General features: G+C 39.7%; 1 protein-coding gene across 13 annotated transcripts in view; it reads right to left on the reverse strand.

Moving 5' to 3' along the window:
* Positions 1–27,874, reverse strand: part of LOC106785859 — a 78,899-nt gene that overhangs the window by 21,803 nt on the left and 29,222 nt on the right. For 10 of the 13 annotated variants that reach the window (XM_014746648.1, XM_014746646.1, XM_014746649.1 and 7 more), the window contains 5 exons: positions 18,236–24,560; positions 7,625–7,668; positions 5,284–5,374; positions 3,147–3,155; positions 165–242 (listed from right to left, as the gene is read on the reverse strand). In XM_014746648.1, coding sequence (XP_014602134.1) covers positions 165–242; positions 3,147–3,155; positions 5,284–5,374; positions 7,625–7,668; positions 18,236–24,025 — 6,012 coding nt within the window. In that variant the 5' untranslated portion in view covers positions 24,026–24,560. The remainder of the gene's footprint in view (positions 1–164; positions 243–3,146; positions 3,156–5,283; positions 5,375–7,624; positions 7,669–18,235; positions 24,561–27,874) is intronic. The other 3 variants (XM_014746657.1, XM_014746659.1, XM_014746653.1) reach the window with 1 other exon arrangement.

Here is a 27,874-nt window from a genome sequence, read left to right on the forward strand (position 1 = left end):
TTCGTTCTAATGAAGCGAGAGCGAACCTTTTCGCGACTCTGCCCACCGATATTTCCTTAACTTTATTCCTTCTATTTTTCCTTTACCCTTTTTCTTCGTTACATCGATACGAGAAGGATGACGATGATGTCTCGAGGTAGATCGTCTAAAGTACGAGTCCTTACCAGTTCCTCGTCGTTCAGCGTAGCCCTGGGCACCGCGGATGTGAGCCCTGCGGCGTTCCTCTTCGTCGCCGCCATTGTCTGAGAAAAGATCAAAATTAATGTGGATCTGATTCAGCTTTAATGCCTTCCGGTCTTTCTATTCTATAGACAGGGAGAAAGAGCGGAAATAAAAAGTCAGACAGAATGAAAGAGAGTAGAAAAGAAGAAATAGAGATAGAGAAAGAGAGAGAGAGAGAGAGAGAGTGTGAGAGAGAGAAATATGAACGAAACATAGGAGACGAGAAAAACGTAAACGATTGAAAAGAAAGTAGTGAAAAAAGTAAGCTCTCTTAAAGAGCGCTAACATACGAAAAACATTTTATCGAGATGTCGTACAAATAGTTGCTGATACGTACAATAGTAAGAGATAATTATCGGTGATTAGAAGAAAAATACAAAAAATTGTGAAGAAATCGAATGATCCAAATTTTTACAAAGATAGTATATCGAAATATTGTACAAGAATTATAGAAATTCATTTAATTCTAATAATACGAGGATAAAAATTGGATGTAAAACTTGCTTCCATCGTCTCGATTAATTATAAGAAGGTGCAAAATAAAATCGTTCTACCGTGCCAAATATTATGTATTTAATAAATCAAATTCTAGCCGAACAGATGATGTTATGTACAACGAATGAAAAAAATATGTGTTTGTTGTATGTACATGGATCTCTTTGGAGAGCCGTGCTTTAATGATTCTTATACCTTCTGATTCTATTCTTTACGAAAAGAAGAAAAAATAAAGGCGTGAGAGAGACTCCTCGATATTTATTCCTCCTTTCTTTCGTATTCGTGGATAGGTACATAGATATGTGAGCGCATCATGCGAAAAATAGAACAAAGCTCGTATGTAAATGACGTCGAGATAACATTTTCTCTTTTTTTACTCGAGAGTCGTCAAACGATCGATCTTTCATGAAAGTTTCGAGATTTAAAACGAATGCTCTCTAAATTTTCTGGTGGTTCGCGTTTTCACGGTTTCGAAAAAAATATCCTTGAATTATTGATGAAGTTGGATAGATATTGTGGAAATAGACAAATTGTTTCCTTCATATAGAAAATGTCTCGGTGTTTTCACAATTTTCCGAGGAGTCTCCTAATGGATATCATTTACATTGTTTTTTGCAACATATTCGCATATTTACATTTACGTGTACTATGAGTAGCAGAATGTTTAAGAAGGATAAATAAAAAGCGAGAGAAAAAGAAAAGAAGGATCGTCAAATATATAAGAAGAATATATGAATAAAATCAAAATAAAAGGAGAGAATTACAGCTCGACCGCGAGAAAAATGGAAATAAAAGATATACGAATTAAAGATGGATCGAACGATGTAAAATAGAAAAAAATAGATAGCAACAGAGAGAGAGAGAGAGAGAGAGAGAGAGAGAGAAAGAGGGAGGGAGTGAGAAGGGAGCGTGGGGGTGATGGGGAGGGAGAGAAAGAGGAAGAAAGATATTAAGTGAAGAGAGAAAGGGGGATAGAGTATATGTCTATGATGAAAATCTAATCCAATTAGCTTATAGGTGCCTTGTAGGTGTGGCACGCGGAGATTTGCGGTTCCGCGTAGATTTCAATTAAGATATTACGTACGGGGCCCCGTGCACGGTGCATGCGCTACTGTTTTTCTCTTATCCGCAATTCGTACTCTAATGCTCTGCACTAATTTCGCTTTACCGTTCATATTGTATCGCGGTTTCCGATCTTCTCTACTCTATGGCGTTTCCTAACGTGTATAATTAAAAGCGTGCTTACGTACTTTCTGCACGGGGCGCCGTTTTTTTTTGTTTTTCTTTTTTTAAATAATTGCGATTTCTTCTTTTTTTCATTTATCGACGCATAGGCAATTTCTAATCGTTTCTTTATCGAGTTAACCTAAATAAAGGGGATTTTTCTTTTATTTCGTTTGTTTATAAATATTTGTTAAATATAATCTAGCCGTATCCTATGTACGTGCTATTTTGTCGTTAATTATAACCAACTATATTTTGCTCGATTACGACTACGTCCATCTAATTTGTTCTCGTATGTGCATGCAAAACGTGACGGCAACGACTAACAATAAGCGAAAATATATTGCTTAGGTATGTGTGTAGTGCATGCATAGACGGACATCAAAAATAAAGCGTGAGAAAGCATCAGTATCGATTTTTCTCCGAGAGAAAACGAATAATTTTACGATTATTTATTGAGTTTAATCTTGGATAGTATCTTGCTAAAGGCAAAATTATTCAAGTTACGCTCGCTCGTGGAACGACCGATGAAAATAAATTTTGCGCCAATAAAGACTAATCTTGTCAGGTATCCCAGGGTGCTGTTGATTAGAAATAAAAAAAAAAGTAAGGATAATTTTAGAAATTTAGGTTACTGGTGTTAATGACAGGAGTGATACAACGTTTATCGCGAAACACTGCTTTCTCATCTTACCCCCCGCCCCCCCACCACCACCACCACTCCTTTTCTTGACGTATTGCGCTATTACACACGAAAAGCATCAAATCATCTGCTGCGTGCAAGCTACATTTATCCTTTATTATTACGATGCATATTCATATGAAAGTCGGCTGTGGCCCGTACCCCAAGCATCGACCTCGATTAAATGTACTTACTCACGGCGCGGTATTGCGATTAACGAACGCACCGTGCTGCTACACGGTTTCTAATTCAACGGTTCACAATTTCTTTTATTTTCTTTGATTACTATTAATAGCGAAATGAATCAAATATCTAATGAAAACACGTTGCTTATGGCACGGACTATTGAAACGACTGTCGTTCAAAATCAAAGACACGAAAAGCGAATTATTTCTTAAGCAAAGCAAGGATTAAAAAACAGAAAGAAAGAAAAATGTCGAAACGACGAGCAATCGCATGCAACATCCAAGCAAGCCTTTTTTTTAATTAAGTTAAGTTCGCTAAGGAGGCATTTAATTAGTACCTTCAAGACCTGGAGGTAGAGTTTTTGAGAGGTTTTTTTTCAGTGAGTGGTTTAGTTTTTTCAGGTGTTCAGGTGGATACAACAATGGGCGCCACAGAGAACAAACAAAGAAAATAGCATTATATGCTGGTTAGTATGTGTATTATTTACCTCTATTTAATTATTTTCTTTGATTTTATATTTTGTCTTTTTTTTTTTTTCTCCAACGAGATAAGTATAGATAGTTCAAAAGTTAGACACACTAGAGGCACAGAGACAATGTTTAACGGACACGCGTAATCGTAACGCGTAACTTTGAGAAATGATAGCCCATTAGAAATCGAATCTATATGCGATATGTCCAAATGAAATAAGATATTGCATAAACGTTGAAAGCAGGTTGTAAGTTAATAAAGAATTCACTTGGCTGGACTATTTTTTCTTTTTAATTACGGTAAATTATCGGAATATGACGTGGCATTTGACGTAGTCCATTTGTTTCTTTTATTGCTACATTATTTTTGTAATAAGTATCGCTAAATTCGTTTTATGATTAAGATAAACAATCCGCCAAACTCCGATAATTTGAAGAGGTTCGTCGTTGTGATGATCGGTTTAATTCAATCGACGTGTCCGTTCTCCGTTTGGCGAGGTAACGTTAGACACAACAATCAGATAGAAATTGTCGACACCGAACATACAGGGGCACAGACAACGGGCTCGGGAAACTAAGGTGCCCTGAAGGGATTTCGAAAGGAGGAGTGTGAATTTAATTACGTAATCATTTGAAGAACGATTTTAATATCTTATCTCGTTAAACTTGCTACCGACTTTGGAACGATCATCCTTCACAAATATTATTGTGCGAATCCTCTCTCTAAATTATTTCTTTCTTATCAATTTTTCTACTTATCTTGGATAAATCGAAAGACGATATGAAATCTTTTAGAACGCACATTTAATCAGCTCTCCTCTGATATTTACGATCCAATTGATTTTTGGACGCGTCGCTAATAAAAGTCGGTCAAGTCTGTAAAACGCCATCGAATAATGGTCCGATTAAAAGAAAATAAGTAAAAAGGAAAAAACGAATATCGACGCGATGTTCTCGTTTCCGGTCTTGTTCTCTTTCCCGTTCTCGTTCCCGTTCCCGTTCCCGTTCCCGTTCCCGTTCCCGTTCCCGTTCCCGTTCCCGTTCTCATCATTAATACGAATTTCAAATGTGTCCTTTTTAGGCACTGTCGATCGATCCGCGATTCCTTTGAAACTTTAATTAAGGATAGAATTCCTACATTTTCTAAAGCATTGCTTTTCTTTCAATGTCTAACGATTCTCTTATTTTATCCTAACGCCTGTTAATTAAAAGTACTTTTAAGTTATTAACCAGACGATGTAATACTGAAACGCAAACACATGTAATTAGATTGGGACGGAACATGTACCATTGTATGAATTACGAGTTACCTTCGAGGCTAGTTCGAGATTAATTCTATTTTATTTGAAATTCGTTAAGAACGATTTATTCGGAAGATAGCCTTGTAGGTAAATTGGCTGTAAAAAAAATGGAATTTTTACGACAAGTCCGTATTATGGTTCACTTAGTCGTCGTCGCCGAGATAGGAGGAAAGAACTTGAGGAGGAAAGATAACTCTAAAAGACGTGAAGAAATGAACTGTCGTAGAAATAAATACGAATTTTTAGACTCTAGTAAGCCGTACGTTATCATAAATTGCGCCAGTTTTTACATCCTAAAAAAGGCATGGATTGTGTAATGTAGGTGTTGAATGAGCGGCTCGATCTTTTCAATTGACTAGTCAAATTAATTCAAACAAATCAAACGAGTAATTAGCTCGACGATGAGAAAGTGACGTGTTTGGTTTTTGCTACTTCTCGTTCTTTCGCCGATAGAAAGGAAAAGGGAGAAAAACGACGATGACGACGACGACGACAACGGTAACATTTTGATTTCAATGTTCGAATCAAAAATGTTCGATAAACGCGGACGATTCAGGAGATGTACATATAGCTATGCTTGCGTGTACAAAGTGTACTTATATGCCTAGAATAATACATTTATGGATTTATATGGTGTATCAAGAGATACGGGAATTGTTAAAACAATGACAGAATAACAGTAATGTGGCTTTCGACTACCTACCAGCTCGGAGACCAATGGTATTGACTTCCGTCGCGGCCGAATATCCGGCATACTGTCAATGTTGCTGTAGAAAGGATTATCGCCCGGATGCCTGTAACAAAGGATTACAAAGATAGAATTAATTCATATTAGATGATGTTTATTATTCCATAAAAAAATCACAAGAGAAGCGTTGTTATAAGGAAATACATCGATTGATCATTTACTGATTCTTTACGAAGACATTCAAGACAAAATTCTATTGTTGTATATACAATATTAATTGTATTGTTACAATTTAAAAATTCATTGGATTATTTTATCATTTTTTTGCTTTGAATCAGATGACAAGTAGATCCAATGGATTAAAAGTAATTAAACTTTCGAATTACATGTATTGCTAATTCCCACGATCGAAACATTTGTCCCTGTTTTTTGAGAATAATTTTTCGAAGAATCTCGAGTATACGACAAAGAACCTCCTCGAATATAACCACTCTTTCTCCTAATTTTACGTAAGTTTTAAGTAATCCTTTTATTCATTTTTTTCTAATTACCCTTTTCCCGTGGAATTTTATAACACAAGTAATTGGTACAACGAAACGTTTGGTCCTGAAATACAATTATGAAATATGGAGTAATTAAGGAAGGGTCTCTGAAGGAGAGATCTAAATTTCAAGTTGAAAATTATTAAATGATATACAGCAATTAATAAAAAAACAACTTCATTTATTGTCAGGAAAAATCTTTTGTTTCTCAAGCCGCGCGTATTCTTTACCGAGCACATTTGTACTAACAAAGAGTATCTATTTACATACTTATATGTGTGTAAGTACACCTACGTATTTGTTGATCCTAACAAGGACACGTCCTATTAATTATTGTAGTTGTTACATTTCAAATCTTTTCATTTCAGCGTAAGCAAATGAAAATGAAAACAATAAAAAATTCCCTATTCATTTACTACGCTTCGAAATATTTCCTCGAACTGACCTCATTTCTTCCTCTCTCGAATTGGATCTTGGATCGTATAAATTTTTAGGGCAATTTGTTGGAGTAAAAACGTTTCCCAACATTTAAGTATTATGATACGCACGATCCATCATTTTGAGATAGTTTACGCCTAGTACGTACTCTTTCTCTTTTCCTTTCTTTGTCTGTCTCTCCTTCTCTCTTTATTAATCCTCTTCTATTTAACGTAAACGGAAAGCTCTTACGCAACGGAGAAGATTATACGCTGTTTGATTAAATTTTGTAGAATTTAAATCGATGTGGAATAGGAAAATAGAAGAAGAATCGTTCGTTTAAAGGATTTGATGGCCGATTGTCGTCTGGTTAGAAAATTAGTTAACTTTGAAAAAGTAAATCGCATCGGTACAAATTAATGGTTATAAGTGAAAGAGTGCGTCTTTTTTTTCTCCGTTTTCACACTTATCTAATACTACCAAAAAGGTCGTCTCTTTTTAACGCAGTACACGGTATTTGTTTTTTTTCAAACTGGATATCCATCTAGCTTTATTAATCGTGTCTACGTTGCTTAATTTTAGTGATCTAACGAAATCTAGTAATCTTCCTTCTAATGTGACTAGGCGGTTGATCTACAAGTAAAGATTAAGGAGTTTTTGTTTTAACGTGACTCGTTTTTCATCGTTGAAAAAGATTAAATCCCAAATCGAACAATAACGAGCAATTCGCTTAGCGAATCAGTTAAAATCATTTTTACTCTATCTCCAATTTTTCCGATTTTTGAATTTGTCGATATAGCACAGCTGTTTATCGATGAGTATTTCCAATGGACAGGTTTACAAGTATGTTTTTACCTTGTTTTTGTCATTCGTGTATAGAAATGAGAATAAATTGGAAGACTACGAAAATTGAGAGATATTTGAACGTAAAGATGTCCTAGTGAAGAGATCCTCTTTAAATCTAGAGCGCTATTGATTGTCTCAAGATCCCTAAACGATTCACCTCGAGCAGTTTGCAACAATTAAAAAGCACTTTTCTCCTCGACCTTCTTCAACATTCCCTCGGTGTTCGATATGTCCGAGTAGAAAAAAAACCTATAGAGAGTCCTAGTTTGCTCCCTTTCTCGTGGCGTGCCGATCTAAGGGCTTCCTACCTCTTAAGATGATACGATGATATCGCGACAACGACGACCCTTCGATTGTATCGTTTTAACGAGCTTCGAGAGGTTCCTTGGCTGCCTTTAATGACGCATAAGTACTTTAAACTGGCTAAATCTAGCCGTGCAATGATCACATTTGACGATCGATCATGAGACTCGATATTTTTGCAAGTTAGTTCAGCAAACATAGCATAATAGTTGATTTGTAAATACAAAGGATAAGTAAAAGATACATACCCGTTAGCTCGTCCACCAGATTCGCCTCCTGGTCCGCTTCCGTTCTAACAAACAAAAAAACAATTTTTATTAAAAACAAGCCTAGTAACATTTTGAAAAACGAAATAGAGAAGGCGCGCGTATGTCGGTCGCGCGAACGACGATGACGCAGGCGTTCGAATCTTTTTTTTCTTTCTTGCTTTGGAAAAAATAGGATAATACAGTCTTTGAAAACGTGCCGCCACGGAAAGAGTTTTGTAACTCCGCGGATGGGACGAGAAGATCCTTTCGTAGGGTATAATTCACGTGGATATAAAGAGAAGAATAAACTCTTGGTTTTTCCTTAGCGAGGGAAAATCCCGCTCTCCCCTTTGGCAAATTCGAAGAAGGAAATTTCGAAAAGTCGAGTCGTTCCGTGGCCGCACACGCACGATGCTTCGCTTGAAAAAAGTTTTCGAAAGAAAAAGCGCTGATCCGAGTTCCTAAAGTTGGGAAAAAGAGAGATGCTCATAACAACAATAATAATATGAAGAAGGAAGAGGAAAAAACTTGCTACAAAAGTCCGTCTTAAAAGTCATACCACCGTAATAGCTAATAGCTACGAGCGAAAGAAAAGAAAAGTTGAAAAGGGAAAAAATAAGAGAGATTTTTCGTGCGAACTTGCGCATTATCTTCTTCCTTCGTCATCATCCAATTCCATGACGTCGCGCAACGGATTACGATGACTTTTTCGTACGCTTCTTCTACTTTCTCAGCGACTACTTTTGCTCGTCTTCTCGTTTTCTCTCGACGCCTCAAACGATCGCGTTCTTCCTATACTTAAGACGAGTAAACGCGAAATACCCGTCCTAGCACGGATGAGCCAGCATTTATCTTAATCCCTTTCTTGTACCACGGATAAGCACTTTTTCTTAAGCGTAGTCTCTGCTTTTTCTTCGATTCTGCTCCATTAATCAAGAACCCGATTGAAAATCGATTGGAAAATGCCACACGGCCGTTTCTCGTTGTTTAATAATCGCTTCTGATTGTTCAAGATTTTCTCACCCAATCTCTTTTGAGTTTCCTTCCTTCTTCCTCCTTTCTCTATCTTCTCATAAGATATTTTTTCTTTCCAAATTGTAACAGCTTCTTGAATTTATTTCTGGAGAAAATAAATGAAAAACGCACGAATTTTGTCTTCTCTGTATCGTTTAGCAAAGTGCAGAGTTAAAAAGTCCTCGTCGTCTCTCGTTCCTTTTCCACTTGCTTAGTCGTCCTTCTCGCGGAAGAGAGAAATGGAAGTTACTTTTTCTTCTCTTTGCGTTTGTCCTTCGAGACAGCGCGTAACAGCCCGTATAAATGTAATATCACGTATAATACTCGTAAAGTTTTTGTCATGATAGAGATACGATATAAACTTATCGATAGCGCGTAACAAGTGTTAATAAGTATTTTTAGAGAGCCGCAGGTATCTTTGTCCCTCCTACCTCGATAGCGTTTCTTCTTTTCATTCTCTCTTAATCTCTCTCTCTCTCTCTCTCTCTCTCTCTCTCTCTCTCTCGCTTTCTCTCGGTCACATTCTCACTCTCTCTCTCTTTTTTCTTTCCCTACCTATTTCTATCTTTGTCTCTCACTCCATCTGGGACAGTCTTGCGGTAAGGGATGAGTATCTTTTCTCGCTAGAAGAAGCCTTAGTAACACCAGAATATTTTTATCTTTCTCTTGAACATTTACCCCCACAATGTGGGCCGCCATCGAGTGCGTCTCTCTTTTCTTTTATCTCTTCGTAAAAGAAAGCAAAAAGAAAAGATTAAAGAGTTTATTTTCGAATTGTCGGATTCTTGACAAAATGTTTTAATATAAAATAATGAATCGTGATTATTTTTCAAGAGAAAGAGAGAGTAAAAGCTTCTTTCGTCTGAATTTAGTAAAATAATGTAATATTTTTCTTGTAATTCGTAGAAAATGAAATAGTGCGGAAAGTGCGGAAGAAAATATGAAATAAAACTTATATATAATTTGGCGACAATGCGTGCTACGATTTGTTTTTTCGTCGTAACACGGATGGCGGTTTAAAACGTCGCGAAAAGCTTCTCTTTACGATTAACTCATATATTATTATATATCACGTTTTAATTGAATAAAGACACTCGCTCGCGCGGTGTTTCACCTATTTTTTTTTTTGTGAGAAAGAAAGGAAAGCGGAGACGCGCTCGAAGGCGAGCAAATGTACAACTGAAATAGACAACAAAAACACGATGTATTTAATTACTTACTCGCTTGCTTTTTTTCGTTATCGTCTAACGACATTATCGTCAGTTTATCTATTAGGCCTTAACAACGTATTACCTTTTATTTCGCTTACACGCTAATCGTCGCTTCGATGCTCGCGCTAATCGCGAAATCGATGAGTTGCTTTTTTTTTCTTTTCTTTTCTTTTCATTGAGTAGTTTTTACTGTGTTACACCGATCGAAAGGAAAGATTCCACTCTTTCTTGAATCGAATGATACGAACGACATTTAATGGTACGAAGATATCTATGATATGAAAATGCGATAAGGATTTTATCGGTCACTCGGTCCTTCGTTTTTCGTCGAGATCGCACGTCCTCTTGGAAAACGAAGATAAATATATCGAAAATTAAATTAACATCGGGACTTGAATTGCATTTGTGACATATAAAAGAAAAAAAAAGGATCTCGCGTGCAGGACGAAGGAAGGAGAGAACCGAGGACGTCAACGGCAAAAGCTCGTTGGTTGGTCGGTCGGTCGGTCGGTCGGTCGGTCGTCGTACGTTCGCTTACCTGCCCTACGTTTACGCAAATTACGTCTACAAATAATTGTTTTGCTTGTTTCGAATTCGTTGCGTTCGTGACAAGTACGAAGTTTGCTCGACTACGGTATACATATAGTATGCATGTGTATATATAAAGTTTGCATATATTTTTTTGACGCATAAGATATATATCTGATATGTAGGTCGATTTTAAAGCGTTTCTCTCTCGATAAAAGGGTTCGAACTCGGGTGGGTCTCGCGTAACGCTCAGAATTCCTTCTTATCGGAGTTATTAAATTTCTTTTCCAAAGAAGGAGGGTCAGTCGTAAAAGGTGAAAGTTTCGAGAATGGATGAAAATTTCCGGGAATCGAGTTCGAAAAGAAATTGGAGAAAAGCATGCGGGTTTTCGCGAAGAAACGAGAAGAGTCTGAGTTTGGTTAACTTAGCTCGGAGAGCGTTTACTATACCACTTATAGCGTTTTCTTATCAAAGACGGAAGCTGGAAGCTCGTTTCTTATCGACAACGTCGAACGAAGAATGATCGGGACTAACTTTTACTCAAACGAAATATCTTCCAGTTCTTTTACGAGAAAATCGAACGATCATGAGATTAACTCGAAGCTGACACGTTCGAATCTACCATCGGGCAAACGACATTTTTCGTGCTTTACGTTTTTGCGAGAAATCGTTCGAGTTCGAGACCTGATATGCCTAGGAATCGTCATGAACTTATTCGTCATATCAAATAAAATTTGAAAATTGCTAAATTCTAATAATTGAATGTAATTGAAATAGGCTTGGTAAGTCGAGCGTGACGGGCCGTCGATGCGTTTAATTACACGTAGATATTTTATGTGTTTTTGTGATAAATTTGAACATCGTGTATGTATAGATTGTGGAGCTTATGCGTGCGCAATTTTTGCGAATGATATGTTTAGCCGTAATGCGTAATGATATTTAGCATGATGTGCGCCTAATTGTGCTAGCAGTCGATTATAAATCCGTTCGGCGTACAACCTAATCTTCAACGTTCGCTCGATCGTCTCGCTTTCCTCGTATCTCCGTTGAAGTTCTTTTTAAGATATTGCGACACATTCTTTTTCAGATTATTCTTTAGATTCGTTTTAACAATAAAACCAAATGGAAAATGGGAAAAGTGAATGAATGGACGCGAAAATACGAGCGACGTTTATTGAAACTCTTTGAAAGGATATATCCGATATATAGAGAGGACACACACACATATATATATATATATATATATCGGATTATTCGTGCGGTTAGTATTAGCTTCGACGCGTCCTAGAACGTCAAGGATTTTAATACGTTTGACCTTCTGCCAAATGCGTTAAGGACCAAAGAGCACTGCAGTGCGCTTGCGGCTTCCTCGATTAAGAAGTTCTCTCAAGCGTAGGTCCGTTCTACTTTGATCGAACGAACCACCTGTCTTGCGGAATGGAAATGCAAATTTACGCTTCTCTCTTTTCTATTCTTCGAATCGTCCTGTTAACGCGTTATGTTCTCTCTCGTTCTCCCTCTTCCTCTATTTTTCCTTTTCTTTCCGTTTATTTTCGAGAGGTTGGGAAAAAAATTCTCCTCGAAAGGATGCCATTCCACAGAGATGAAAACTCAGATATTGAGTTTCTTGAGGTTCATTGTCTTCAAGTAGGATATATGTATACGGTTGAATAAATTTGTGCACCACGCAGAGAGAGAGAATATTCTCGATTCTTCGATCCTGTTGCTACTGGTTACAGATCTGGAATAGGATGCTGTGTACAACAAGATCGAGAAGACGATGGCAATAAGATACGAGAACTTTATCCGCTTTGAGAGACTCGAACGCGCTACCTATCTATGCAATATGTAAAAGAGAGAGCAGAAAAAAGGGAGGAAGAGAGAGGGAGAGAGAGAAAGAGAGAGAAGAAGAAGAAGAAAATAAATCGATTTCTCGAGTCAGAAAAACAACGATGGAGAAAATGGTTTAGCGAATTTTTCAAGGTATTGCTGAGACCAAATGAACGTTGCAAATAAGCGATATGACGGATCGGCCGATCTATCATTTTATTATCCTTCGAAAGGCACGTATACGTTGCCGACGGTCAGCCAAGAGTCCGATATCGAAAACTCTGTGCTCGACCTAGCGATGGATAAGCTGGTTTAAATGAAGCCGCTCTTTCGATTTCACAACGCGTAATCGGAAAACACCGGGTCGAGTAGAAATCTACGAAGATGTCCGTGTATTAGAACTCGCCAAAGGATAATCATACTTATCGAATATTATAGATATTCTCCAATATAGTGCATCGATGTTTCAACGTCGCTCGAGAGATTCTTATCAAAGAAATTGTGAAGAAGATTTGGAAAGCATAATAGTAGCAAACAAAATAGTAGAAAAGTAACGATTTATGAAAATACGAGAATGCGCGAGACGTCGAGAAGAAACGTCTCCCTTATCACAAAAATCTTCTTCCTTCTTGCTTTAATTATCACACTTAAGCTTAATTATCTACGTTTATTTGTTTCTCTCGCTTCAAAAAACATGACTTAACGTTCCTTCATTATAGTATTAATTGACACAAAACTACCGCATAAATTACGATATATCCCCGATACAGTTAAATGTAATATATTATATATACTATTGTATTATATGTATAGATGTGTATTTTTGAATGTACGATGATGCGTTCGTAAACGCAGTCGTCTGAAAGAGCATGTAAAAGCGTCGATGAAATGAGAATGATTCGTCGATGTGATATCGTATTGTTAATAGATTATGTATACATATCATTTGTACGCGTGAATGTGCATACCGCGAGCATACAAGTATACAATTTGTATTTTTTGAGAAATGAGTAAAGGCTCGCGTGCGTACGTTCTACAAGTACGTGTATGCGTGCGTGTATATGTATGTGTTTCTGTGCGCACGTTCGTTTTTGTAGGTATAACGACCATAAAGAAAGCTTATCGTTTGAAACGACTAATTTTAGATAAATCGAAGAATCTTCTACTCCGTTATTATCGATTTTAGAATGTTTCATTCAAATTCGAAAGCGATCACGTGTTATTCAAATGTATAGAGTGCGCGCGCGTATAGACACTTACGATTTAACACCGTGACGATATAGGTACATGTATAATATCGATTAATCGATCGTTGCGATCGTACTTATAATTGTATTTTTATAATATATATATATATATATATTTTATATATATTCGTGTTTATTTATAATATACTTTAACGCCACATGGGGCGCGCAAGAACGTGACGAGTAACCAGTCACGTGTTTTTATTCCCGTTTTATATAAAAGTGAGAAATGGTACAGAATTGGTCTGGAGTTTGCTGCGGCCTCGTTTCGAGGATCCTCGAGAGTAAATCATATTACGCCTCGATCGTCCAGCGCTTTACTCACCACTTCCTCCTAATATCTCTTTCTCTCGCTCTCTCTCTCTCTATCTTTACCCTTGTACACCCTTTTTTACGCGAAATAATTTCATCGCCACGATCGATTTATGCGGAATCACGGAGCACCGAGTCGAGCAAAGTTTTCAATCTCTTGAGACAGTGCAGGAAAAAATCTTATAAAGTAGCGTGTCCAATTAAAATTCCTTTTTCAAAAATTCGTTCTTCTCATTCTTTCTTTATTTCAGATTTTGTAACTATATTTTGTAAATAAATAAAAATTTACGAGTCGTGTAAAAAGATTTGAATTCAATTTGGAATTATTAATGATTCGTACGATAAAGGGCGTTTGCGAGTTTCATATTTCACATTGTTACAAATTGAAAGTAACGAGCGTCAGTTTTGTGTTTTCTTCGTTCATAGATTATATCGTTGGAAAATTTCTGACATTTTTTCCTTTCTCGGAAATTTATTATATTTGCAAATTTATGCAGTTTAAGCAAAGTTACAGCGTTAGAAAATATATGTCGTTGTGACAGATTAGAGAGGAACTGGTTAAGCGATTCAGATAATTACGTTTTTCCTCGATAATAAAAGCCGATAAGCCAGCTGGCTTACGCGATTCGTTGCAGATATTGCACGATTCTCTCGAAACGATACGACACGAACGATTCGAAAGTTTTCATTGAACGGAAGAAGAATGACGAGAGCGAGCGAGAGTTTGTATTTTGAATAAACAAGAAAAAATTTCAAACCGCAAGATGATCGTCCTGTAGATTAATAATTGATCTTTGTAAAAAGATAACGAGCGTAAACGATTCCGAAATCCTTGTCGTATTTTATTTAAAAAATTCGAATTTCGAAACGAGGACGCAAAGAGACGAATCGTTGAAATAAATCGTTATCATCACATTATTCCTCCGATTTTTGTCTTTCTATGAAATCTATTTGTCCTTCCGAGCTGGGATATTGTGGCTTAGAAAAGAGAAAAGCGGCCTCTTTGATGTCGGATTTCGAAAGAAGTAAGTATAAGTAGGAATTAATATTCCTTAAGAACGGACATCACAGGACCTTATTTCTTACCGTGGAGTTCTTATTTATATTTTATGAGCAACTGCCCTTTCTCATATCGCCGTATTCAGTGCCCATTTATCCTTTATCGTTTTCCAATTATTCTTCCTTCTACGTAACGTATTTTCTTTTTCCCTCCTTTATTATTTCCAATTAACATAGTTTCTTTTCCTCGCTCTTAGGAGCACCTAAAAATTCTTTTGCTAGGCTCATCATTAAGTCCCACTTGATATCGTTAACCGTATTGAAAGGCGCGATGAAACCCCGAAACCGCCTAAATCTAAACACCAAAGTTATGCACATTAATTATTTGCTAGACTCGATTAGAGAATACGATAGACTTGCACAAGTCTATAAATACGGAAGCATATAATACTGGACGTGTACATGACGTGTGTATAGCGTATAGTCGCGTATACATATACATACTATAATCGCGCGCGCGTGTAAATACGTAATACGTAAGTATTATAATATATGCAAAATAAAAAAATGCACAATTAATACGACGCGACTTTCTCGAAATTTGCGTCGAAAAAAGTAGAAGAAGAAGAAAAAAAAGAAGAAAAATAATGCTAGGGAGTCTTCGTTATCGCGATTTTTTCTGTCGTTAATAAGTCGCTAAAAATACTAGCTTGATGAGGACGCGATAAAAATATTCGCAAGTCTGGTGGGAAACGATGGAAGAAAAAAAATGCAAATTTTAAAAAAGCGATCGATGAGAATCGCAGTGTTTTTTTTTGCTCACTTAAGTTTTGCTCGATAGGATGACGAATCGTCGTCTTCTTTCGTGCTCGATAAAACGGAATACGCGATAACGTGGAAGGCATAGTAAAGTGCGCCGACTCGTCCTTGGTCGTGTTTTTTTTTCTTGTTTTTTTCGAAATATTTAATCGGAGAAACTAGCTTCGTTAAGCGAAGCAAACTAATCGTCGTCGTGGATTTCTCGCTAAACTTTCGAACAAAGACAATGGTCAGTGTGTATGTGCGCGTTCGTCAGAGTTGTCCATATGTGTTCGTGTTTCAACCGTCCAAAAGTGGTAGTCAAATAGTAATTAGATTCATCGTTTGTTCGTTTTATATAGTTCTACATACATAGATGAACAAAACTTCCTTAATAAACTACGCTTTATAATACTATCGTAAACGTACCCTCGAATATTATTTTACTTGCCTTCCTATATTCTGATCCTGTTAGTTTCAACAGACATGATATACAATTTTGTGTCAATTCGCGTTATGAGCCACGTTCCATTAACGATACAACGAAGATAGAACTTTCAACGTACATACATGAATGATCCAATGGAAGTGGAATCAAGCGATTATCCTTTTACAGTCTACTTTAACGGGTTGCGACCAATCGATGAACGATTTGTTTCGTTTCGTTTGATCGTCGCCGGATATCTTTAGAGTATAGCTGTAAACAGTTAGGTGTATTGAGATTTTTTGGTTTAACGTAATTACGATATTAAGTACGCGTACGTATACATAAGGGTATGTAAATACATACGTGTGCGTGATTTTAACGAACGTTCGTAAGAGCGACGTGCGATGTGCATGAAATGACGTTGTTAGTCGAGCCTGCGCGATCTACATGTATGACTTTTTTTCATATTATGAAAGTTCATTTCTTTCCTTATTTTCTTCTCTTTTTGTTTGTTTATTTTTGTTCTTTTTTTTAATATTGCATGGCGCGTTTCGAGTTATCGAATCTTTGTCCGATTTAATGGAGAACAGTTGGACATCGTATACGTATTTTTCCAAGATTGACTTGAAGTTCGTTAGGAGACGATAAAGGTCGCCCCTTCTTGGCTCATCTACACTATCTTTGATTTCTTTCACCATAAATAATCTATTAGAAATGTTCGCTCGATACGGATAATTTGATATCTATAGATACGGAGAAGTAGATATGACGCATAATGCACATAATTAGATGTGCGTTTGTCTATACGATGAACACTTAAGAGATTATTCGTTATTTTGGACGCTTCGAAAGTTATCGAATTTAGAGAAGTGGTAGGCCACAAAATATGAATATCTTTCTCATTAGAATTTTTATTAATACACCTGGCCAAGTCTGTAAAAGTTGCTCGCTCTAGGTATTCATCGTTTAAGCCGTAAAGTAGTCTCGAAATACTATAGGAACTAATACTATTATGAACAGTCATGCGAGTCGAATATATATGTATACGATACATTAAGCTTTTGTCGCGTTTAGCCAATATCATAGTTTTTCGTCGGACACCTTTTTCACGTGATTGCGATAGATATATGTATCTCTCTGTCTCTAGCAGTTATTGGAGCACCTCCTTCTCGCGTTGCAATGCATATCGCGCAGGCAGTCGAACCACTTTCTATTCCCTTTTTATTTGTTCCATATTAATACCTTAAAAGCTTATCAATTAGTAAAGCACCATCTAAATAATCTCTAATTATAAGATATACATATTAGCTGAGCTTTCTCGAGCGATGACTTTTTTCGGCGAGTGACTCGATGATTCATCGATTCAGAATACCGGAACTGGTATCCAACGACGATTTATATTCTGCTTTTCTTCTTAGATTTTACCTTCTTAGGAATATTTTATAGACAAGCGTTAGTGGTGTTACACTCGAATTGACAAAGATAGATGCGTAATTAGCACGATATATGCTCCATCGCATTTTTCACATATTTTCTTTCTCGCTGGTTGACGGTATAACCTTACTACTTAAGGTTAGCGGACAGCAAAGCTTGACTCGCATTTCGCGTATTGTATCATTAACAATAAGTATTGACTGGATACGTGGGCGTAATCAGAGCCCTATGACGCGGCCTTAAGATAAGCCTTAAACTCGTAGATCTCTCTTATCGTCTAGATATATCCTTTACGGACGTGTAGCGTACTCGATACTCGAGGTAGATAATGCCTCGCGCAGTAAATACCAAATGCGCGAAAAAACGAACAATCGAAAAGTTTGAAAAGTGTAGATACGTTGATATAAACGAATACGAAAAAGGTACTCGCGATTGCTGCTGTCCTCGTTAACCGAATTCGAAGGGTGAATATAGTTGAAGATATCATAAGAAATGATCGTTACATATCGCCCGGACGAGTACCGCTTTGTTCTTTCACTGTTTCTTTTTTTTTTTCTTTTACATTGACGGAAGTATAGAGAGTATAAAAAGTGTTTGTTGGTTCTTATAAGCTCGTTTATTTTTTTTTATATTTTTTCTTCTTTCTTATGGTATATATGAAAGTGAGATCTGATTGTGAGTTGGAAAACTAAACTTGCAAAAGTAAAGTTTCCATAGGTACGGAGAAAAAGATTAGGACTTGACCCAGCTCCCGAATCTCGAGTACGCTTTACAGAGATTTTCGTGTCCTCACTTGATCATTATACTCACCGCCGTGGGTCCCTGAGGAATGGTCGCAGCTTCTTTGGAAGCTTCCTCGATCTCCTTGAGTTTCTCCTCCTTACGTTCCTTCAGCGTCTTTAAGAGTTTCCATTTGGAGCCAGGTGGGCCAGGACTAACCTGACCCTCTTTCAAGAGTGCGCTGTCGACGGTACCGGCGCAAGAAGAGGAGTCGATCTTGATCTTGGGTAGGCTTAGGCTCGTATCGGCCTCGGCAACTCCGATAACTTCTTCCAAGGTCTCGCCATCGAGTCCTAAAACGACTTTACCCTCGTGAGAGAGGGATTCGCTCATTTGATGAATCTTATCGCCTTGTCGCCCGGTGGATCCGCCGCCGCTGCTTCTTCGTCTCAATTGTTCTTCCTCGAAGTCCCTAGACAGTTCTCTCTCATGTTCGTCCCTTTCCTCCTCGAAGCCCTCTATCGCCACCTCATGTTCCTCCTGAACCTTTTGTCTTTCTGCCTCTTCCTCCTCCTCCTCCTCCTCCTCCTCCTCGTCTTCGATCTCGTCATCGTCGATCGATCGTCCAGGACTATCCGGACCGGATGTTTCGCCCGAGGAGGAACCGTCCTCGGTCCTCGGAGACGGACCTGCCCTCTCCTTTCTCGCCTCCTCTTCGTGCGCCCAAGTATGATAATCGGTCACTCGAGCGAACACAGATTCTATACTCTCGGCAAATTTCCTCTTAGGAATGGGTCTCTCGTCTCTCGGGTATCTTTCATCGACTTCTTCCGTGTGACGTTCCTTGCTAATGGCACCGTTCATTTTGCCAGCTCGTAAATTGTCTTTCTCTTCCTTCGATTCGATTTTAGGCCTCGCAACGGCTTTCATTTTGAGTTCCTTCAGCACGCAGGACATCCTTTCCTTGACGGTGTCGTCCGGTTGATAGGGTTCGCGGTCTTCGGCTTCCTCCACCAAGACCTCGCTCATTTCCATATCCATTTGCGATTGCATTTCTAGCTCCTCGAGTTTACGCAACTCGTAACAATACCACTCGTCCTCGGAATCGATCGAGTCCTCGGTGCTCTGTCGTCTCGACGAGACTCTCGAGGTACTTCTATAAGAGTGCGTGCTTCTGTTGTCTTCGTCCTCGGCGGAACGACCGCCTCCCCAGGGTATCTCGAGGGATTGCTGATGACGAGGTAGAAATCGGGTAGGACCGCTCTGAATGAATCCCCTCGCGCTCGATGTCGAGGGACTGCCCTCCGACGGAGGAGCTTCTTCCGACAAACTCGTAACCAGTTCGGGTAAACGCGCGCTGCCCGACTTTTCGCTTTTCTCGCTCTTTTCCGAGAGATCCTCGGGATATTCGAAACTTGGCTCCAACGATTGTCCGTTAGTCCCTTCGTCGGACTTCTTTTCGCTCGCGTTTTCGTCCATCGGCGGCTGATCGTCCGACACCGTCGAGGATTGTCGCTGACGATATTTCCCAAGTGCTCTCGATACCGCGAATTCCATGCTAGCACCGCCCATTATGGTTACCGGCGGAAGTTTAGGCGTCTTCTCGTTCGGTGCTTCGTCCGAGCTACCGGTCGATCGTTTTATATCGCCGACTGTTTGAAAGATGGACGATCCACCTGATCCCGAGCCAGTGCTCTTGCCCTCCTCCTCCATGGCCATCATCTGCTCGTTCGTTTCGTATTCGATCGAGTCGACCCTTCTTTGTTCCTTCTCTTTCGCCCAGCCATCTTGCGCGGCTTGTTGTTGCAATTGTTCTTGGTGCTGTTGAATTTGTTGCTGCAGAGCTTGTTGCTGTTGTTGTTGCTGAAGGTTTTGTTGTTGCAAAGCTTGCTGCTGTTGTAATGTTTGCTGCTGCTGTAGAACTTGTTGCTGCTGTTGAACTTGTTGCTGTTGCAGAACTTGTTGCTGCTGCAAAACTTGTTGCTGTTGCAGAGCTTGTTGCTGTTGCAGTGATTGCTGCTGTTGCAAAGCTTGTTGCTGTTGCTGCATTAGTTGGGCCGATTGTTGTTGTTGTTGTTGTTGTTGTTGTTGTTGCTGCTGCTGCTGTGCCGTAATCGGTTGCTGCGATGGTTTCCGTTTTGTACTAGACGTTTTTACTTTTGCAAAGAATGGTAGTTCTTGATTAACGTCGGACATCACGCTGTCTTCGTCCTCTGAAAGTCCACTTTGTCTACCACTGCTCCATTCTGTCTCCGATTGTTCAGGATCCGATAGTGATTGCGAATGATGAGTTCGCCGTTTAGCTTTTTGAAGAATACCAGAAACGGTCGATACCAGAGTGTGCTTTTTCTTTTTCCTCGGTGCCTGCGTTCTGCCTCGGCCTCTGGCAGCGTTTATTTCAGATGGAAGTTTCTGTTGATTCTCCTGAGATCCGTCTAGATCTTCCCTTCGGACTCCACCGGGTAAAGATTGACTCCGGTGTCTTTTGCTCAGATGAAGATCGGGCAGCCAATTGCTCATGGAGCTCATCGCGTTTTTTAAGGAAGTACCGCGTCGAATTTTCTTCGTTAATTTAGCGCCATCGACCTCGTGATCTTTCAAATTCGAAGAAATGCTGATGTAACCTGACTGAGATACTATCACATTCGAAGCGTCGTAATATTCGCTCTGCTGTTGTTGCTGCTGCTGTTGTTGCTGCTGTTGCTGTTGTTGCTCCATTGGTATTCTTGCATTTTCGTGTTCCTGGATGTATTGGTGCTCCCGTTGCCATTGTCTCTGATAGCCGTCCGTAAGTTGTGCGCATTCAGTGCCGCTCAACAGTCTTTGCCCGTAAGGTTGATACTGTTGTTGCTGATAACCAACTACTTGCGGATAACTCTGATTCGCGTAAGTGTGATGATATTGTTGGTGCGCTTGATAGGCCGGTGGTTGTGGATACCTTCGGTCCGTGTAAGGACTTTGAGCGTAACTACCATCCGAGGTAAGAGATCTGATGCTGGAGGAGGTCGAATCATGGGGAATTTGTTCTTCCATCGAGTTTATCCAGGAACTTTCGTTGTTCTCTGTGCGCGGTAAACTTGCACTGGTCGGGTAATAGGACAGAGCATCCGTGATGTTTCCTGTGGGAAACATGGTACGATATATCGCTGCTTTGTATCCCTCCTGATTGCTCGTCGCGTCCGCGACGTAGGAGCCTCTTAATGGTTTCTTTATATGGCCCGTCATTCCGCTTGCCTCGGGATACTGCAGAGCGTTGTAACTTTCTGGGTAGCCACCGTATTGACCGACGGTATCCGGATAATAGCCCGTTACTTTAAAACCGTAGTTCCCGGAGCCGCTAGTATAGACGCTCGTTATGACTTGTTGACGATTACTGCCGGCTACGGAATAAATCGCGGGTTGTTCCGATCTATAAACGTAATCTATAACGGTAGCCGAGGGTACGGAATCGTAAGCATGCTGGAGGCCATGTTGAAGAGTATGCTGAAGGCTATGTTGAAGAACCGTTTGTTGACGGGTTCGTTTCTTTGGACTCTGACAGGTGGAGGTGCCTGGCGCTGGTGGAGGAACTAAATTATTGTAGTCGTCCTTGGTGGCCGCCGCTGCCGCCGCCGGTGATTTAATCGATGACGCGTAAGTATAGGGCAAGTGGTTAATCGTCGTCGTCGAATAAGAAGAATGAGCAGTTGCGGGGGCCGCGGCTGCGGCGAACGCATCTCTACCTTCCGGAGTGTCGTAAAGAGGCTCCTGCGTAATGACGGCGGTGCTCGTACTTTCCGGAAGAGGTGGTATCGGACTAGAAGTTCTCGCTGGCTGCACGGACGAGGAGGCTGTTAGGGCCGTTCTCGTGTGATCGACCGAATAGGAAGTCAAAGCTTTAGCGATCGAATTTTTCGGAGAACTCGGCGACTTGTCCAAGCTGCTCCATCCGCTCATCGAAGATAGACCGGAATCGGATTTAGTGGCAACAATGTTGGCTGCATTGACCGTTTTCGTTATATGCTTGGGCGATACTCTTGGAGATTTAGGAGAATGAGGAGTACGCGGGCTGAGCCTACCCTGATCGAGGGATACCAATTTTTCGGCATTCCTCAAGAAACTTCCAGGACTTTGGGGTCTTTTCGCCTCGGCCTCTCTATCCTCCGTCGCAGTAGGCATTAAGAAGGATTCGGTCGAATCTCGCGGCGCCGGAGGCGGTGGTGAACTCGGCGATGGACTCGGCGGAGTTCTACTCTCTTGAAAGTCCAAGTTTAATCGAGCAGCGCTGCCGAAATAACCGTCTTGCCTGGTTCGGATACTTTGGACGCTGTGGACGCTGTGGACACTGTGGACGCTGTGGACGCTGTGTACGCTACCAACCGAGAGCGTCGGCGATGGAGCCTTGTCAGTGGTGGTACTGTAAATGGTTGGTGAGGCACAAGTCACCGCCGCGAAACTTTCGGCCATTAAATCGGTCAGCTCTTTATTCTCCGCATACCCTTTGGCAAAGTTACCCACGTCGATGGGTAACTGGATAACAGGCTCGGGACTCTTCTCTAGAACCGCCGAAGTGTATCCTAATCTAGGAGGCGTGTAAGTGGTCGAAATGGAATCTAGATTGCTCCTAGAAGTGGAACTCAATCTCGGTGAGATGGATCTTGCGGTAAAATCACCGTCAGTCGCCAGCCCACTATCGGTGCTGACCCTCGACAAAGATCTGCCCGTTGATCCGGGACTCTTCGAAAAGGTCCAACTATCGACGTCCGTTTCCGCATAGATCTTTCTCAATTGCTCGTCTATGCTACTCGCTTCCTCGGCCAACTTCGCCTCGGCTTCCGAAGAATATCGGCGTTTCGGTGATTCTATCAATCGCGATTGCAGTTCGATGAGATTTTGAGAATCCTTTTGCAATTTGCTAGTCAATCTGTCGAGCTCGTGAAGCTTCTCCAAAGCTACCTGGTCGATCGAGCTCAGCCTGGAGAGTTGAGCGAGGTCTTGTTCGCTGACGCAAGGAGTATTGCCTCGATAGCTTTTGTAATCGGCCGCGCTAAAAACCTCACCTTCGTCCTCGTCGGCTTCGTCTTCTTTCTTTGTAACCGAGGCTTGAATTTCTTCTTTACTTTGTTGCGCGGACGACTCCTCCGTTTTCTTTTCTTTCGGTGAACTCTTTTCGTAGTAAGCGATCTCGCTTTCTTTTTTACCGTTAATATCCTCGTCCTCGACCTCTTCCCAGATCATACCGAGTTGCGAGGTAGGCCTCGAAGTGTCGCCACAGATCAAATCCTCTCTGTAGGCGTTGTTGAGACTACGGTAGAAGGCTTCGTCCGGTATGTTGCCCTCCTCCTCCTCGAGCGTCTCGAGAGTCTCCAAATTTCTTACGTTCCTGTGCATGTCCGTAACCACGGCATTCGCGGTCGCGCTGTCCTGCGTTAGTCCGTGCATTCTCGCCAATTCCTGCTGAGTTAGCTTCTCCCTCAAAGCGCTTGTCTCCTCCATCCCTATCGCGGCGTTCAAACTCTTCGCGATAGCGTCCAACTCGCCGACCGAATCTTGCTCGTCGGCCAACGTCCCTTCGACGACCTCGGTGCCGTTCTCCTGACCACTGCCGTTCGTGTAAAACTCTATCAGTTGACTGATCACCGTCTGTTGCTCGTACAAAAGCCCTTCCAATTTTTCCAATCTCTCCCACATCTTTATGTACTCCTGACTAAGTAAATCCAGTGCCCTCCACGCGTATTTCAATTCGGTCTCGAGAATATTAAGCCTCGTACCCAATCTCTCCATATAATCGCCAATGATGTAATCGATGTTACCGTCTGAGTTGGTACAATAGCTCGGTAAAGCAGGCGAGTGCGCCCTCGGGCTGGTCGGCGCAGCTCCGCCTAACTTTGTGGATTCCATTTTTTATTTTTATCTTTTTTCTTTTTCTATTTTTTATTTTTTATTTTCCGTTCCTTTTTTTCCTTGATTTTTCCTCAAATTTTATTTCCAACTTTATCTCGATCCTAAGCTTTCATCATTTTCGCGATGCTTTTCCATGTAAGTCCGTATAGTCTCCTCAAGCAACTCATCGTTATTTTCTTTATTTTGTCCCGTCCTCTCGAATCGAATTAAATTAGCTCGAAGTACAGTTCGGAACGGTACACGACGTTTCGTACTTTAGTCGATTCACAGGAATGTACTTTTTCATGAGCTTCCCCATATCCACCAATGTGTCCATCTCGCATCGTCGCTAATCACTTTTATCTTCAATCGTCCGATGACTTTTTCTTCGAGCACAAAATATTGTCCGTCACTGTTCTTAGACACTACAACACATCGCGTGCGATACGTGGAAGGCATCGGGCCTAGCTCCGATGGAAAGCTCGATATCGCGCGATATTCTGCAAATGGCACTTTGGAAGCAGTTCCGAGCGGTCATGTTGCCCTTGGAAATCTGCAAAAAGAAAAACAGGATGCGTGCTTCGTCACGGTATTATCGCATACCGCAACGATGCTAATCATTTCCATGGTTCCTGCGGACTTAGTCAAATTCATATTTCCAACGTATAGGACGAGAGATGAAATTACGCGTGGAAATTGATCAGAAAGATATTAGAATCCTTGTAAACTTATTTTCATTTGACGCGGGTAAACAAAATTCGGTGCTGTATTATGGAGTTGAAGGAAAGGACAAGGAAAATGTAAAAGAAACGAAGGTAACAGAAATGTAACGCAACGTAGCCATCGATCCTACCGCCGTTAGCGTACCGGAGGCCACGACCCGGAGGCCTCGGCCCGAAGGACACGATTCGAAGGCCACCCGATAGCTGGGTTCGTGCGTTTTAATTAATTCCCAGCTGCATCGTGTGCCATCTTCTCCGAAGATAATCCCGCGTTACGTGATCGCATCTGCCATTAATGAAGAGTCTTGAGATTCTCCAACGAGACGATTCGAGATTAGAATCTAGCGAATAATTCTGACAACTGTCGAGAATCTTTCTTCTTACATAAGATTAATAGCAATTTTCATAGTGGAAATGTAGAGAGAAGTCGTGTTGATACGATTACATTCGAACAATATCGCAGAAGAGATTTCTCCGTGTTTGTGCTACCGAGATAAATTACTGAAACTAACCGATACTCATGAAAATTAACGACTTTTTCATTTTTTTTTTTCTATAAAGTAGCTATTCTCCTGTAGATTCAAGAGCGAAAATGGAACGAGAAAATGAAATGTTTCGAGTGCTCCTTTCAATCGATTTTCCTTTCAGATTTTAAGCTGGTTTTAAAGCTTAAGGCTTTTTCCGTTAAAAGTCGACAAGGATCAACGTCTTTTCGCATTTGGAAACGTAACAAGGTACTCCCCGATAGTCTCTTCGACTTACGATTTCAATCACATATGAAATGCATTTTTTGAGAACAAATATGCAAACATCAGTTTGAAAACTAGAAAAATCTATTAAGAAGAGTTCGTGAAAAATATCTACGCCTGTTAAAGAAAGTTCACGAGAAATCGTGACAATGCCGAAATAACCGCTAAGGCGTTTACCTTTTCTGATTCGCATTTTTATTGCGAACCACTTTCGACAAAGTCTTTTAATATGCCTCGACTTTTGCTTCCGCTTTTCAAGTTTTTTCAAGACTTTTTTCGCTTTTTCTGCCGGAGGTAAACTTTGCCGATGGGAATGGGGAAATCGAATTTATCGTAAAGCTGATTTTATAATTTTGTAAAATAAAAAACACTTGTTGTATTGATTACGCAAAGATCGCCAATTTTCGACTGGTTTAATAAAAGGCATTAAAATAAATAGGTCCCTTTGTGTTACGCACGTTAACATGATCTTTGAATGTTGATAAAACTGAACAAACTTTTTATAGATACTACAGAGAATAAAGCACAACTCTGTTATAAGAAGACACTAGAATTCTTTTCTTTTCCTTCTTATGTTAATGTTTGCAGAGGGAAATTTCTCCTTTGAGACTCGTATGTAAAATAATTCAATGTATGGAAAAAGTGTGCTCCATAGAAAATGGCAGGTGTGGAAGAGAGATAGAAAAAGAAGTCGTAAAGAAAAAAATACGTTATATCCGTGAAAATAATTGTGATAACTTTCCAGGACGTTTCGATTTTTGGTAATGATTCATTCGACACAATCAAAACTATTCTCTTTGAATGATGCGATATCGTTTGCTTATGCGAAAACCTGACAGAAATAGGGGAAAAGATAGAGTCTGTAATATTTTCGTTCGCCGTGAACTGATGAACAGACGCGTTATCGATTACTAAGATTTTAGCAACAGGTTTCATTAATAGGCACGGTAAATTATCATTTAGTGGAGTGACACGTTAGAAAATACAATAGAGATCCAATTATTTTATATTATTATTAATATCGAATTTCGCTCATCAACTTATTTTTGTTTTCTCTTTTACTCTTGTACTCGAACATTCGATCGATGCGAGAGAAAACAACGATATTTCTGGTATGCGGTGGGTATGCGGAAAGTTTGAACTTTTTTAGCGTTGTTTAACGTATTTCGATATTTTCGAAATGCACAAGCTGAGAAAAGGATTAAGCTCGCTCAAGCGAGCAGTAGAAGCCGATGGAATGTATTTGTAAATATCCGATTAGAGTATCTATATGTCCGTAAGCTGGTAATTATTCGAGAGCTAATGAAACGCAATAGAAAGATATTGTCCAATGGTAAATCATATTGATGTATGCTCTAGCATATGTATTTGTTTATGTTTCTAATATTTATATACGCATTCATATCTTCATATGCGCGCGAAAAGATAAGTGTCTATAGTGTAGTAATTTATCGAAAAAATCTAATTCGTTGGAAGATCTTTTGGTGACAATCGCACAGTCGCGTCAGAAATGAACCACAGAATGCGGATGGCATCAGGGATTCCTTTGACTTTGACCAATAATATTCGCTTTTGTCATTGTATATTTGAACGTTTTAATGATAGAGAAAGAAAGACAGAGAAGCATATTCGGATCGTTGAATACTAATTACTACAGCTCGTCCTTTTGCAATAACGCGTCTAGGTACCAACACATCTCTGTCGAGTTTACAGTGCTCGATCAACGTTCAAACGATAAAACAAAGCTTATCGAAAATGTCATTATTTCTGTTTCTGATTCGTTATTAATTCGATTAAAATTCTCGTTAGATAAAAATAATACGGAATAGAACGTGGTCGGCCGGTTAAAACGAAAATTTTCGCCGTTAAAATGTGAAAATTGGTTTTATTTTGAAAGAAAAAAGAATGATCAAGTATGAATTACGAAAGGACGAAGGCGAGAATACGAAATTTTGTTCTCGAAGTCGATAAATTAGATATTTCAGAGGACGATTGATAAATTAATATTATTATAAAACTAGTTCGTCGCACGTAAAACGTAGTCCCAAAGAGAAATCTTTTCTTAATAAAATATCCAAACGGAAGTTTCTCTCGGAAAATATGATAGATGTTTTATCGATGTTTCCGGATCCTCTCAAGCGTTATCGAGCGGTCTCAAGACGAGGTGCAAGAAGTTTCATCTTTTTTGTACATTTTCTTAAAAAAGAAATACGGATCGGCTTCTCGACAATAAATCTTGAAAATGTCTTTCGTCCAAGCTTATCCAGCTTCTTCTTTCCTTCCTAGACATTCGATTCGTAATACTCAATGCTCGAATATCTTCCCCTATGAATTAATTACTTTTGTGCGATGTTCCAACATAGTAATGCTTGTTGATAAATGATCTCGATTAGCGC

The sequence above is a fragment of the Polistes canadensis genome, unplaced genomic scaffold (genome assembly GCF_001313835.1).
Source record: "Polistes canadensis isolate GaletaPanama2010 unplaced genomic scaffold, ASM131383v1 scaffold_58, whole genome shotgun sequence".
Taxonomy (NCBI): domain Eukaryota; kingdom Metazoa; phylum Arthropoda; class Insecta; order Hymenoptera; family Vespidae; genus Polistes; species Polistes canadensis.